Genomic DNA, 14,284 nt, shown 5'->3' with positions numbered 1-14,284 from the left:
TTTTTTTTTTTTTTTTTATTCTTGTTCTTATATACTTTAACTTCTTGCGGAGTGAAAAGTGGGTACTCAATGGATCAGGAGCAAAAGAGTGGTGTAGACACTAATGCTGCTGATAAATACGTGTACACATGCCGCAAGTGTCGACGTGTTCTCTTTTCACATGAAGAGATTCTACCACACGACACAGATCCCAACAGCAGCGGTAATAAAGGGTTTAAACAACGTGGTTTAGTTCAACAACAACAATATCAGGAGGAACTAACAGCGGCATCCGGATATGAGGCGTGCACAAGTTATTTTCTCGATCCCGATGTGTCGCTGTGGGTTGCAGAGGAAAGTCGTGCGGTTCATCTCGCGAGTGGTGGTGCGGATGTTTCGCCGGATACGATTTATTGTCCAAATCAAAATTGCGGTGTGAAGATTGGAACACAGTCGTGGATTGGCTCCCAGTGTTCATGTGGGGCGTGGATAACACCAGCATTTAAGATTCATAGTCGAGCTGTGGATAAGATACCAGTGAGTTGAGAAGGAATGATTGTAATGAGTCCCTCTCTCTCTCTCTCTTTCGATATATATATATATATATATATATATATATGTGTGTGTATGCTTTGTGATGGAGTGTTTGTTTGTTTATTGTGTGTTTATTTGGATGGATAGATAGATGGGGAGAGATGAGCAGCGCTGGCGACGGAACTGCAATAACGAGACGGAAATTATATATATATATATATATATATTTGTAATATCTATAAATAATTATGATAATAATGATGACAGCATTGATTAATACTCTTCCTTTATACATATATAAAGGAGAAAAATATTTCCTTTTTTTTTCTTGCGATCATTCATTTTTTCTCTTTTTTATGTGGTTTGTTTCTTTGTTTGTTTATTTTTTGTTTACATGTTTGGTGTTCAGTGCACACACACACACACACGCACTTAGTTACTGTAGTGGGTGGTTTGTGTGTGTGTGCGTGTGGTTGGGGGTTGGGGTTGTCTGTGTATCCCTGAAGCCTCCTTCACTGTGAAGAGTAGTGTACGTGAAGGGGTGGAAAACGAAACGAAGAAAAAAAAAAAAGAGAAGTAAGTAAAAGAAAGTAAAAGAAGAAGAAAAAAAAGTTAAAGAAAAGTAAAAAAAAAGTGAAAGTGAGAGGGTAAACAACACAAAGAAGAAAAAGAAGAAACACTCAACAGTATTATCATTATTACTATTATTATTACTATTATTACTATAGTACCCATTAGTAGAGTTCCATCTAGTGTGTGTGTGTGTGAGAGAGAGAGAGAGAGAGAGAGATGCAGGGAATCCCAGTGGCGTTTCCCTCTCTAGTGAGTGGTGAGGCCATCACGTGTGTTCGCTTCCTCTTAGAATGGACAGATGCCCGACTGCACACATCCGCGGGCCGCGTCCATCACTTCCTCACATCTTTTCATAATAACAGCGAACCACAAGAGAGAAATGGAGAGAAAAATGAACCGAAACAACAACAACAACAACAGGAAGGACTCTCTATGCACACATTCCACATGCGTCAACTCCCTGCTATGGTTCACTGGCTCACACTCCCTCTCCCATCACACACAACAACAACAACAACAACAACAACATCAACACATATTAACAACGCATCCACATCACTTTTACACAACGCCGTACGTCATGTGATGCGTGATGGACATGCCGGCAATGCACGCAATCATCAGGCGGCGTCTGCGAGGGCGCAAGCAACAGCAGAGAAACTTCTCGCAGCCGCACGCAGCACACAATACCGAGCCCCACTGGTGTTGTTATTATTTCACCCAAATGAGGCAGTGCGTATGTGGGCACGAGAAACACTCCTACGACTCGTAACACTAGCAGCAGCCGCAGCAACAACAACAAGTAATAATGCTGCTACTGGAAATGAAAATGCTGCTCGTAGTCTTTGGCTTCTCAGCATGCAATTACTCTGTACGATTAAACACATCACACGTATTCCACTGGAGGCAAAAGAGGAGGGCGCTAGACGAGTTATAGCCGATGGATTCTGCAGTCTCTTTGCTGTTTTGAGTACTATAGATACTCAACTCGCTGCGGTTGAGCGGGTGTTGTTGGAGGCGGCTGCAGCGCATGGGGAACAACATCCCCGACTTTTTCACGGTGTTTCTACAGCCACTATTCTTCTCTTGGGTGGAAGTATGTTGTTTGATTGGTTTCTGAGTGTTTCTACTACCGTATCTCGACTCTTGGTATCCTCATCACCAAGTGCGGAGCATACCTTCTCAACCACTAAAACAAGAACAACATCAACTACTACTACTACTGCTGCTACAATGGCGATGATAGAGAAACTGACAGTGGCACTTAATCTACGACTGGGAGCTGAAACAACATTACAAAGTCTCACTATTGCTAATGACACACGTAGGGCTCTTGTAAAGATCATCGTTCACTGTCTTCTTGATAACGCCAAACGTATAGGAATGACTTCAAAGGCAGAGGATGTATGCTGTCGTAGACGTATGTGTGAATTGTACTGTTTGGCATCACACATAGATCCCCCACCATCTACTCCTACAAGAACAACAACAACTACTACTACAATATCAACATCAACAGGAAGAATAGGTGAAAGTAAATCATCACCACCACCTGCAAAGTCTGCAGGATGGATGTTGCGGTTTTTAATGCGTAATGCATCTGTACAACTAAATATACCTGCCGCCGTACGAGGAATAACTGGAGGAGGTACTTCTAATGCATCCACACTTCATACTATGGAAAATGCCGTGTCAGTCCTTAATGCTATATTAACATCTCTAGCCACCGCACTTCCTGCTCTTGCTAGTTCTGTGTATTATCATGAATTTCTCAGAACACAACAGAAGGACTGTGTGGCACTAGCTATTGGTGTGGCTTTAAATTCACAACATCCACAGGCCGCCTTATCACTTCTACGGCATTTTTTACTCACAGATTTGGTGATATTTGGTAGTAATCCATCTTCAACTTTACCTGAATGTCTTCGCTCTGCGTGGGAAGCGATACCGGAGTTACTTGTAAAGATTTCTTTTCGAACAGTTAGTACAAGTATTAACTCCCCACCAATGTTATTATTGAATGTAATGGAGTTGTTTGATGTTATCATGGCTCAACCCTCTGCAAATGGGTGGCTGTTCCTTAAACCACTTAAGGATGGACCTCTACCGTTGGCGTGGGTGGTGGGAAAATGCATAGAGCGAGTAACGGAAAGTATACGGGGTTCTATGAAAGAAATGCGACATCAATGGGAAACTATGCCAGAGAATAATAATAATAATCATAATAATAATTCTGCTGCCGCAGCTGCTTCACGTCTACTTTCTAGTGGATCTACAATTCCTCGAGTAACGCATGTGTTGATGATGTCTAGTGGTGCTGTCGTTCGACGCTTGGGAGAAATACTCTCCGCACTCTTTCTTCATTCTTTTACTCCAGTTGTTCATGGTACTTTGCGAGCTGATGCGGCTAATTGGCTTCTAGATGTTATTCTTTACGATTCTATTCTTCGTGAGAATCCATTAAAGTTACAGAATGCCAAAGTGGATTCATTGGCTCGTGCAAATGGTGCCATGTGGGTTAATATTATGTGTGGATGCAATTGGAGTAATTTACCACGTGAAACTCTTGCAGCGTCTTGGTGGTTGTGTGCACTTATCGCCGATGTCTGTGTGTTGGATAATGAGCTACGGAATCAATTCTTAGATCTCGTTATCACTCAACTCCAGCCTGTTTTTACAGAGACACCATCATCATCCACAGCTCTAACAACAACAACAGGGACAATATCTTCATCAGCGTCATCATCCTCATCATCATCATCATCATCGTTGTCTGCGTCTACAGGGAATATTTCATCTAATGTCGTTAGTCACAATCACTCGAGTGCTTTCCTTGCCCAGGAACCTCTTCGTCGTTGTGCACAACATTTGATGTTGGTGCTTGTGAAGAAGTGTTCCTTATACTCTGTATCTTCTTTTACGCAAGCTGTACTTCACGTGGCTGGTGCCCTTCCACCACCGACACGATCTTCACAAGATCAGTCATTTCGGTCTGCCCTATTAAAAACATTTGTGGATGTATTACAAATATTACCTGTAGAGGGTCGGAATACATTAATGGAGTATCCTCCTGCGTGGCTATTAGAAATACTTCGTTCTGCACGGCAGAAGATTGAAGATTGTGTGGCCGATCAGAATCGTCGATTCCAGCAGTATGAACTTGAGGAAAAACGAATGAAACAGATGGAGGAGGGAGATCGTAAACGTAGTGAACAAGAGGCTGAAATGTGCCGTGCAAACATAGAAACACGAAAACAAGAGTTGATACATCAACAACAACAACAACAGAGTGAAGAGACATCATCTCTCTTGTCTATTGGACGTATAAATAATGGAGTCAAACGACCACATGAAGATATGACTCCTATTATGATTGCACAGATACCACCAGTCGAACTGATATCATCATCATCATCAACAACAACAGTAGCAGCAGCAGTAGGTGCAGTTTCATCACGTATTCGAGAACAACAGAAGGTACGTTTAGAGCCACCAGTTTTACAGAAACAACCTACAGCTCACCAAATGCATCTTCATCAACTTGGAGAACGACGGGTGAATGCATTCATACATGCAGAAAATCTTAATAAATCTACAGAAGCCATTCGACAAGTTGCTGGTAGTACAGATTTACTACATCATTCACCACGTACGGATGATATTATTGGTCATGGTAGAAATTGTCTAGCTACGGAGTTGCCTGTAATTCCTCAACGTTTTCCTTCATTAACTTCTGGTGGTCATAAACAATATGTGGCTTCATTTCTACCTCATATTGCCTTGGAGTTAAGGTATGAATTGCACCAGAAGTTTGATGAGATGGTGGAGGCATGTCGTACACATACATTACGTAGTACACGTAATAATGATAACCAGACAACATTATCATCCCTTCGTCATCGCGTAACAGGGGCAAGCAATAATCCTAATAATAACAATAATAGTGGTTATAATCGATTGTCATCACTATCAACATCAACTCCAACATGGGTGATGGCAAATACGACTGCGGTGGTCTCAGCAGGGGATGTGGTAACCAATACACTTAATCCCACACAATTACAATTTGGTATATTAGCGAAATCTCTCAATGCTGCCGCAATAGGAGTGCCCCTCAGTGCTTCACTTTCAGAAGGCGATGTAGCGATTGTGTTATTACCCCTTAACCGTGTTCTCACGGCTTTACCGCATCTTCTTGATGGAAAAGATGATACGGCACTGCCTGAAGTTTGGCGTGTCTTTGGATGTGTGCCACAGTTATGTATTGTAACCTTTCTGCAGCCTTGGCAGCGCACCGCAACACTCACAACATTTACAACGCCGTCCATATCTTCATCTTCTTATACTAATACGAATACTGGTCGTGGTAATAATAATAGTAATAGTGGTACTAGTAGTAGTGGTCCCATGTTGTTTACATTTTCACATGCATTACGGGCGCTTATAGACTCACGGGAACACTTTTACATTAGACGTCTCACCACACTTGGTTCCTCTCTTGGGGCTGTTACTGCTATTCACGAAATGCATAGAAAAGCATTTGCCAACACACTGCTGCAACCACACATAGCGTCTAAAATGTTTCGTGCCTATCATCGTGTGTTGGAGCGGGAATTACTTACAGGTGAACGTTGGCCTACGGTCTATCGCAGTTTATTATTAAATCGTTCTCTTAATGAATGGCAAATGCGTGCAATCGCTGCCGTACTCACAGCTGCAGCCCCTGGATGGGAAAAAAGTAATGTTCAAATGACTAATTTTCCACAAGCACCAGATCTTTTTATTATTGAAGGTCCTCCTGGTACTGGAAAGACACAAACGATTGCAGCTCTTTTAATTAATTTATTACATTACCTTCCAAAACAAGGACGACGTTTGTTGGTATGTGCACCATCCAATTGTGCCGTTGATGAAGTACTTTTACGAGTACGTAGTCTTTTAAATAAAGTACCACAAATGGGAGAATTACAATTACTTCGTGTTGGAGTTCGTGAAAGTGTAGATGCTGAGGTTTTAGCTGCCTCTCCTCCTATATTTCTGGATGATTGTATTTCTATGCTAAGTGATGCTTCCTCTGTCTCACGCTCAGTGCCAACAGGACTTTTGGTACGTAATGGAAACCGTGATGAATCTACTACTACCACTACTACTTCTACTGGATCTGGTAATAATAGTAGTAGTAGTAATAGTAATAGTAACAATAATAGTGGTCGACAACAATTGCGTGATCAACTGTTGCGAGGAGCTCATGTGGTGTGTTCCACATTAGGATCCCTAACACAAATTCAGCGTATAGATACTCTCTTTGATATGGTGATTGTAGATGAAGCCTCTCAAGGTTCAGAGCCGGATGTCCTCCAGGCATTAATGTTAACAAAACGACGGGTCGTACTTGTTGGGGATTCCAAACAACTACAACCAACAGTACTCTGTCAAACCGCAGCGGGGCGTGGATTGAAGCGTAGTTTACTGCAGCGTCTCTTACATGAGGGATACCGTTCATACCTGTTGCGTACACAATACCGCATGCATCCCGATATCTGTGCTTTTCCCAATAATTACTTCTATGATGGGAAACTCCACACACATGCGAGTGTATTACAACGACCGTATGGAACCACACCGCCGCTTCTGCGTTTACCGGTGAATTCCTCTTGTTTGTCACGATTTGTGTTTGTGGATGTGCCGGATGGACGAATGGAGTGGGGCCGCGGCCGCTCGCTGGTGAATCGCCGTGAGGCGGAGGCGATCGTTATGCAAATGCGACGACTGCGGGCGTTGCTGCAACTCACACCCGATCAATTTGCCCAACATGCCTGCGTGATTACATTCTACCAGGCGCAGAGAGACGCCATTGTGCAGTTACTCACGCGTGAGGAGCGAAGTAGTGAACTGATGGTGGCCACGGTGGATAGTTTTCAGGGAAAGGAGCGGGATGTTGTGTTCATTAGTTGTGTGCGAGCCCCACACATTGCTCATCGCAAACCCAACAATAATGCCGTTACGTTGGGATTCATGGAAGATTGGCATCGCATTAACGTTGCTCTCACACGGGCAAAGGAGTTATGTGTTGTCTTTGGACATCAACAGACATTCCGAAATGCCGCCCTTACTAGTGCTAACAGACAACAACAACAACAACAACAGAAAGGAGAAGAAGAAGAGGAAGAAGAAGAAGAAGAGCTCCAGGAGTTTCTTCCTACAGGTGAAGAGAACAGTAATCAACATGATGCTAATGAGAATAATAATAATAATAATAATAATAATAATAGTAATAATAATAACAGCGATGATGATGATGATGATGATGATGAAGTGTGTGAAGTGGCCCCATCCGTACGTAAGTCAGATGATGATCCCTTCGTTCTTGACCGTTTGATTCAGCACGTGGAGTGTTTCTCAAAGAAAGAAGCTATTGAACAACAACAACAAGAGCAACAGACACCTGATGCCTGTGTGTCTGCCGCAATCTTTACGAACAGCAATGGATTACATCTGGCAAAGGAATTGTTCTTGCGTCCTTAACATTTTTGAAAGACGAGGAAATCAGAGAATGCAAAGAAATGAAAAGGAAAAAGAAAAAAAAATGAAAACAGAGATAGAATGAATAAATGAATGAATGAAACGTTTAAAACAGAAAGATCCGAATGTTAAAATAAACCATGGAAATATGCACTAAGAAGCATTCTTTTTTTTTTTCTTGTTTTCCTCTTGTAAATAGGGGAAGAATGCCCATTTGCACTTTTCTATTTCTTTCTTTCCTTCTTTTTTTTTTGTTTATCCATTACTTTTTTTTTTCTGTGTGTATTGAGTTAATTTTGTTTGTTTGTTTTTTTCTTGCTTTTCTACCCTGTTGCTAGATGAGAGTGGCGATACCCATACAAAGTCTCTCTTTTTTGGGGGGGAGGATTGTATTTGCCCTACACTTCTTTCTTTTCTTTTTTCTGCTTCGTATATTTCCGGACTTCTTCAAATAAAATAAATAAATAAATAACAACGCCCCCAGAAGAACACCAAACAAAAAAAAAAAAAAAACATCAGAAAAAAATAAATAAATAAACAACAAAAGAAAAAATGCCACTCAACTATGATCAGATGGTGGATCTGGTGAACCGAAATCAGAGCGGTGAATCTCATATTCCCATTATTGATGTACGCGGCGAAGATGAGGTCTCCGACACTGGAATGATCCCAACAGCTGTAAATGTCCCGTTGAATGAACTCGCAGATGCCGTGCATCTCAAAGACAGTGCTTTCGCAGAAAAGTATGGCAGTGAAAAGCCAGAAAAGAGCAAACCAGTTGTATTGTACTGTTTAAAGGGAATGCGTGCAGAAAAGGCACGTGAGGTGTTGGAACAGGAAGGCTACACAGCCATAAATACATACCCTGGCAGTTGGGAAGAGTGGAGTGCTCACCATTGATGCGATTAGAGGGGAAGTATCATTATGTATATGTGAGAGGGATCATATATTTATGTAAATGTACCTTTTTAGGTATATATATATTTATATATATACGCGGGTATAAGGTTTTCTCCTGTATTTAATATTATAATATTGAGTGGGTGTGGGGGGGGGAAAAAAAAAGGTAAAGGAAAACGACGTGTTGTCTTGATTTACCCCTTCTTGGGTTCTCTTAACAACAAAAATAGAAGAAAGGGAACAAAAAAAGCGCAATTCTCTCGGTTATTTTTATTTATTTATTTATTTATTTATTTATTTATTTATTTATTTATTTGTGTGTTTGCTATTTGGATCCGTTTCTATCATTAATTATTCCTTATATTTATGTATATTTAAAGGAAATGGGATTTCAGCAGACTATCTGTTTATCTCATTATTATTATTATTATTATTATTATTATTATTATTATTATTATTTTCTCTTTCTTATATGTTTTCTCATTCCTTTATCAAGTACATCATGTCGTCCGGGTTGGAGGATCAGCAGCGAGTGCAGGTAGTGGTGTGTGGACGGCGGTTTGAGTTGACAGTCGCTGTTCTCTCCATGTACACTTCTCTCTTCCGCCGTTTCTTTCACGAGGCCTTCGCAGCACTTCGCCGTGGTGAGTCTGGTGCGGATGTATGGAAGTCGTGCTATCACACCGCCGCAGAGAATCTACAAAAAGAAAAAGAAGAAAAAGAAGCCGAGTCTAAACTTAATACAAAGACTGATCTCACTCCTAGTACGACGATCACTAGTGTAGATCTTATTGTCCCTGTTGTGAGTGTAGAGCGTGATGAACGGGATGGTCATGTTCTCTGGCGGTTTGTGTACACCTCCACTTTATTAGCACCAGAGGATGTGGGTGTTATTTTTGTATACATTCGCAAATTATTTCAATGGCATCACAATAATAATAATAATAATAATAATAATAATAATAACAATAACAATAATAGTGGGAAATCATCACAACCGCAATTACCCATTCGATGGGATGAATTACCGTATGATGCCCAATTATCTCTATCGCGTGTGGTGTGTACATTTGGTGTAGAGCCACTCATTGGAAAATACGATTATCCCACCGCTGCTGCTGCTGCTGCTGTAGTGAAGGACGAAGTTCATGCAGAGAAGGATACTATTGGGAATGAAAACAGAACGGGATGTTTTTTATCAGCACGTGAAAAGGCAGAGGAGTACTTGCGGCAACAAGAAGGAAAAGAAAAACAAGACTCTTCCAAGGCAAAAGAAGTAATATCTCATCCATCCACAACGATAACTAAAGAAGAAGAACAAGAGGAAGTACGTGGTGTTGTGCATCCCAGTGTTGACGATGATGATTTGTTCTTAGCAACTACGGCATGCTCAAGGTGTGGTGTCACTGGGCATACAGATGCGGAGTGTACACGGTAATATATATATATATATATATATATATATATATATATAGATGGATAGATAGATATACCGAATAAAAGAAAAGCGTTAATTACTTTTTATTTTTCTTTGCTTAAAAAAAAAATAAAAATAAAATAAACTTTGATGGACACCTCTTGACGTCTTTTTAGAGATGTATGGTGTTAATCCTCTTTGGTTTAATCTTTTCTTTCTTTTTTCTCTTCTTTTTATTGTTTTTGGGGGTATTAGAAGGAAAGAAAAAAAAAATAAAACAAAGCGATATTGGAAGATTGTAAAATTTCTCTCACTCCCTTGATCTCCCAGTATCACGTTGAATACACTCTATAATGGTTCCACATCCAAAAAAGCGGGGACGCAATCCGTCCATTAGTAAAAATACTCCAATCACTACTACTACTATTAATACTACCAATATTACTAATACTACTACTACTGGAGAACATAATACTACGGAGCTCACCTATTTTGAACTCTTCAACCCGCTGCTGCAACGGTATCTCTCACTTCCGGTATCTGCTACTGCAGAAAGTGATCCAAACGCCATTTCAGAAACTAATCAAGAAGTTCATGGAAAACAGAACAGTAATAATAAAAGAAATGGAAGTAAAACAGATGATAGAGTAAACATCACCGTACAGGAACAAGAACAAGAGTCAAAGGGAAATATGACACCACATCATCGTTATGAAATCCTTCGGGATTTTACATTCCCCAACTCTGTTAGTGCCTATCTGCACCGTGTCTCTCTTTTACCAACACTACCAGTTGTTACAGCTGATCAGACGACTATGGATGTTCTCAATCATCATGATAATAATAATAATAATAATAATAATAATAATAATGGTAATAATGAAGATGGTGAAAAGCGTCGTCGCGTTGAGGAGCATACGGATCTTGACGAGAAGGACGTGCTTGCTGAGATTCAACGCGAGGCAGAGGCGCGGCTTCCTCCATTCGCAAACGATAGTGAATTCATTACAGCGCATGAGATGCGGTATGTCTGGCGTGATTGGGTTACACTTACCAGCGGTATGTTTAGTGGTAATGGTCAAATGCAGCGGGTGATTACTGGAGCGAGATTAGACATTTATCATCAATGCCGCCCCTGTCAAGCCGCGGCGTTAGCGCAGTATACACAACATATTACAATTCGACTACAAAAGATGCGCATGTCTCCACGTATTGTACGTGTGGCACAGAAATTTCGTTTACAACAACATGAGTTAACAGCATTAATTTATTTACTTGTCTGTCATTGTGGTTCACTTTGGCCATTAAATTACAGTGGAGGTGGGGCCCTCACACCAGCCGCCGTCGCTTATCATAATGAACTCAATTCATTTCAACTCATGCATTTCCTCGCTGATTACCGTGAACATATGAAACAGGGTGTTGTGACTACAGATGTGAAGAATAAGAGCAGTTTTATGGATAGTAAACTTGCCATACCGCAGGAAACCATCGCCGCACTCTCTGGTGATAATCTCTCAGAGGAGCAGTTAATTAAATTGGAAAAGACAGCCCTTTCAGAGGTTCTTTTGGCAGAACGTGAAGCTATTGCAGCTGCAGCAGCAGCAGTTCTAACAAAAACATCATCATCCTCATTAACATCAACAACAGTAATAGTGACGGCAGGAGGAGAAGGAGGTAAAGTAAAGGGAGAAGAAGAAGATAGCATTAATAGAGTAAAACATACGCATAAGACTGAGGATGAGGAAGATTCTAATAGCTGCAGTGGCAGTAGTGGAGCTAGTACACCCAAGTTGGAATCACTTGGTATTGATCCAGCAGTACTGCAAAGTGGAGATGAAAGTGCTATAGAGAATGCTGTAAGAGAACGATTACAAGTAATTTTTCCATCTAATCATGAAGAAGAAAGACAAAACTCTACTACAAATGGAACCAGTGGTAATTTAACTGGATTAACTTCTCATACACAAGGATCATCTAATATTTATGTACCCTATGTGAATGATATTGAATATATGGATGAGTCTTTTAAATTATTGGCAAATGTTGTTCGTCTTCGTGGGGCAGAAAGTGATATGAAAGATGATGAAGAACCTTTATTTTCACCAAAGACTAAAGTGGAGGCAACTATACGTGAATTACGAGGTAAAGTACGTGTAGCTACAGCTATTCATCGTGCTCGTACAGCAGCAACACTTAAAGAAGGAAAATTTATTCCACGTATTGAGGCACTTTCACAGAAATTAAATCTTTCTGAATTGGAAAAACGCATTATGCTCTTAATGGTTGGTAATGTTGTTTCTCATGATATGTTAGTGGCCATAAATGGACGATATGTAATGCGAGATGGACAACGTTTATTAACAGTTGGTTACATTTTATTTGTCTTGTGTGATACTTTAAAAGAACGTGTAGCGGCCCGAAGTTCTTTCTACCGTTCCAGTCCTCTTGTGGCTAACAATATACTCTCACTTACATTGGATGGTAGTGGTGGTGGACGCACCTGCTTTAATACAGATTTAATGGATTATGTTGTGGATGTGGATCGTAAAATTGTGGATCATTTAATGGGCACAGAAACTGAAACGGCAGAGATGGTGCCTGGATCTCGTTTATATATGCCAGATGTACCCATCTTAAATGTGGTACTTCCAAAGACTACGAAAGAACTGGTGCTTACAACGATTCAACATTATAGTATGTTTGAGCAGTGTAAGTCTAGCTGTGGATTTGGAGAAGGACTTGGGGTAAGTACAAGCGGATTGGTATTTCTCTTTTATGGCCCAAGTGGAACCGGAAAGACAATGCTTGCTAATGCGGTAGCACATGAATTAGGCAAACGTATACTTCTTGTTAGTATGCTGCAATTTAAAAGTGATGATAAAGCACCAGAGATGTTACGTTTTATCTTTCGTGAAGCTAAATTAAATGATGCGATTATATTCTTTGATGAGTGTGAATCTATCTTTGAAAGTCGTGAACGTAATCCACTCGTTACTTCACTTCTTACAGAATTTGAAAAATATGATGGTCTTATTATACTCGCAACGAATAAAGCTCAAGTTATTGATGAGGCGATGAATCGTCGTATCTCATTAATGGTGGAATTTCGTTTACCAGATCAGGAAATGCGTGAAAAGATCTGGCAAGCCCATCTCCCACGTAATCTCGCCTTACATGAAGATGTTTCTATTCCAATGTTGGCTTTAAATTATGAACTCTCTGGTGGATTAATTCGTAATGCCACGATTGCAGCTATTAATAATGCCGTGGCGAGAGAAAAGAGCACAACACCAACACTTTGCATGCGAGATTTGGAAGAAGGTGCACGATTACAACTGCGTGGTTTCTTTCTTGCGGCTGAGAAACCCCCTGGTGCCTCTACAGAGTCTTATTTTACCCCCAAACGTTCTCTCTCCCATCTTGTGGTGGATCGTCAAACACAACAACAACTCGAGACACTTGTGCGACTTGCCAAAGGGAGAAGTACTCTCTTCTCGCAGTGGGGATTTAATGAGGAAGACTGTGCAGATCAGGGGGCGATGTATTTATTTCATGGTCCTAGTGGAACTGGAAAGAGTCTCGCTGCTGAAGGTATTGCGTATGAGTGTGCCTCTACTATACGTCTCTGTAATGTGGCGGAGTTGTTATTAGTGGAAGAATTAAAAGTACATCATGTATTTAGTGAAGCTCGTAAACTTGGTGCTATTATTGTATTTGATGAGGCTCAAGCATTATTTAATCACTCCGATCAGGGAAGACACACCGCAAAGTTAATTCACTATCATGCGATGCGATACCCACGACCAGTGATATTTATTGTAACGACAGGAACTGAAGGTTCAGCCGGTGTGGACATGCGGGCCTCGCCGTTTGTATTTCAACAACAAATTAGTTTTCGCATGCCAACACAACAACTACGCCGTGAACTTTGGCGCCGTGCAATTCCAGAGAAAGTACCCGTCGCCGATGGTGGTATTGACTTTGATGAACTCAGCAGCACATCCGTGTCGGCTAAACTTATTCGTGCGGCGGCCTTCAGTGCCTGCTGCCGAGTGGCATTGTTGGGAACGGCGGTACGGCACTTAACAACAGAGATACTCCGTGAGGAATTGGAGAATTTGCAACTGAAGGAGAGAGAGCGTCAGCCTCATGTGCAGATGTTTGCGTAATCCTCTAAAAGGAAGAAAAAAGGAGAGGGGGAAACAGGCAAAAACAAAAAAATGTATACCTACATACATACATAGATACATACATACATACATACATACATACATAGGCACTATCCGAACGTAGATCTCCCTTATTTACCTCTATAAGAATATCTATATTGTTAAAACTATTCAGAAATGTTGAACA

General features: G+C 40.8%; 5 protein-coding genes across 5 annotated transcripts; all 5 read left to right on the top strand.

Annotated features, from left to right (window-relative positions):
* Window positions 1-69: 69 nt before the first annotated feature.
* Window positions 70-525, top strand: TM35_000461350 (dual specificity phosphatase 12; the record flags this gene model as incomplete). Its single annotated transcript, XM_029030314.1, has 1 exon — window positions 70-525. The coding sequence occupies one exon, from the start codon at window positions 70-72 to the stop codon at window positions 523-525; it is 456 nt and encodes a 151-aa protein (XP_028878382.1).
* Window positions 526-1,302: 777 nt separating this feature from the next.
* On the top strand, window positions 1,303-7,611 carry TM35_000461340 (putative nonsense mRNA reducing factor 1; the record flags this gene model as incomplete). Its single annotated transcript, XM_029030313.1, has 1 exon — window positions 1,303-7,611. One exon carries the CDS (start codon window positions 1,303-1,305, stop codon window positions 7,609-7,611), a length of 6,309 nt encoding a protein of 2,102 aa, XP_028878381.1.
* Window positions 7,612-8,160: 549 nt separating this feature from the next.
* Window positions 8,161-8,508, top strand: TM35_000461330 (Heat shock protein 67Bb; the record flags this gene model as incomplete). Its single annotated transcript, XM_029030312.1, has 1 exon — window positions 8,161-8,508. The coding sequence occupies one exon, from the start codon at window positions 8,161-8,163 to the stop codon at window positions 8,506-8,508; it is 348 nt and encodes a 115-aa protein (XP_028878380.1).
* Window positions 8,509-8,980: 472 nt separating this feature from the next.
* TM35_000461320 (uncharacterized protein) lies at window positions 8,981-9,946 on the top strand (the record flags this gene model as incomplete). The annotated part of the gene is made up of 1 exon (XM_029030311.1): window positions 8,981-9,946. One exon carries the CDS (start codon window positions 8,981-8,983, stop codon window positions 9,944-9,946), a length of 966 nt encoding a protein of 321 aa, XP_028878379.1.
* Window positions 9,947-10,278: 332 nt separating this feature from the next.
* TM35_000461310 (AAA ATPase) lies at window positions 10,279-14,097 on the top strand (the record flags this gene model as incomplete). Its single annotated transcript, XM_029030310.1, has 1 exon — window positions 10,279-14,097. The coding sequence occupies one exon, from the start codon at window positions 10,279-10,281 to the stop codon at window positions 14,095-14,097; it is 3,819 nt and encodes a 1,272-aa protein (XP_028878378.1).
* Window positions 14,098-14,284: the final 187 nt, after the last annotated feature.

Source organism: Trypanosoma theileri (genome assembly GCF_002087225.1).
Source record: "Trypanosoma theileri isolate Edinburgh chromosome Unknown TM35_Tth_46_V1, whole genome shotgun sequence".
Lineage (NCBI taxonomy): Eukaryota > Euglenozoa > Kinetoplastea > Trypanosomatida > Trypanosomatidae > Trypanosoma > Trypanosoma theileri.
This window is presented reverse-complemented; position numbering and strand designations above follow the sequence as displayed.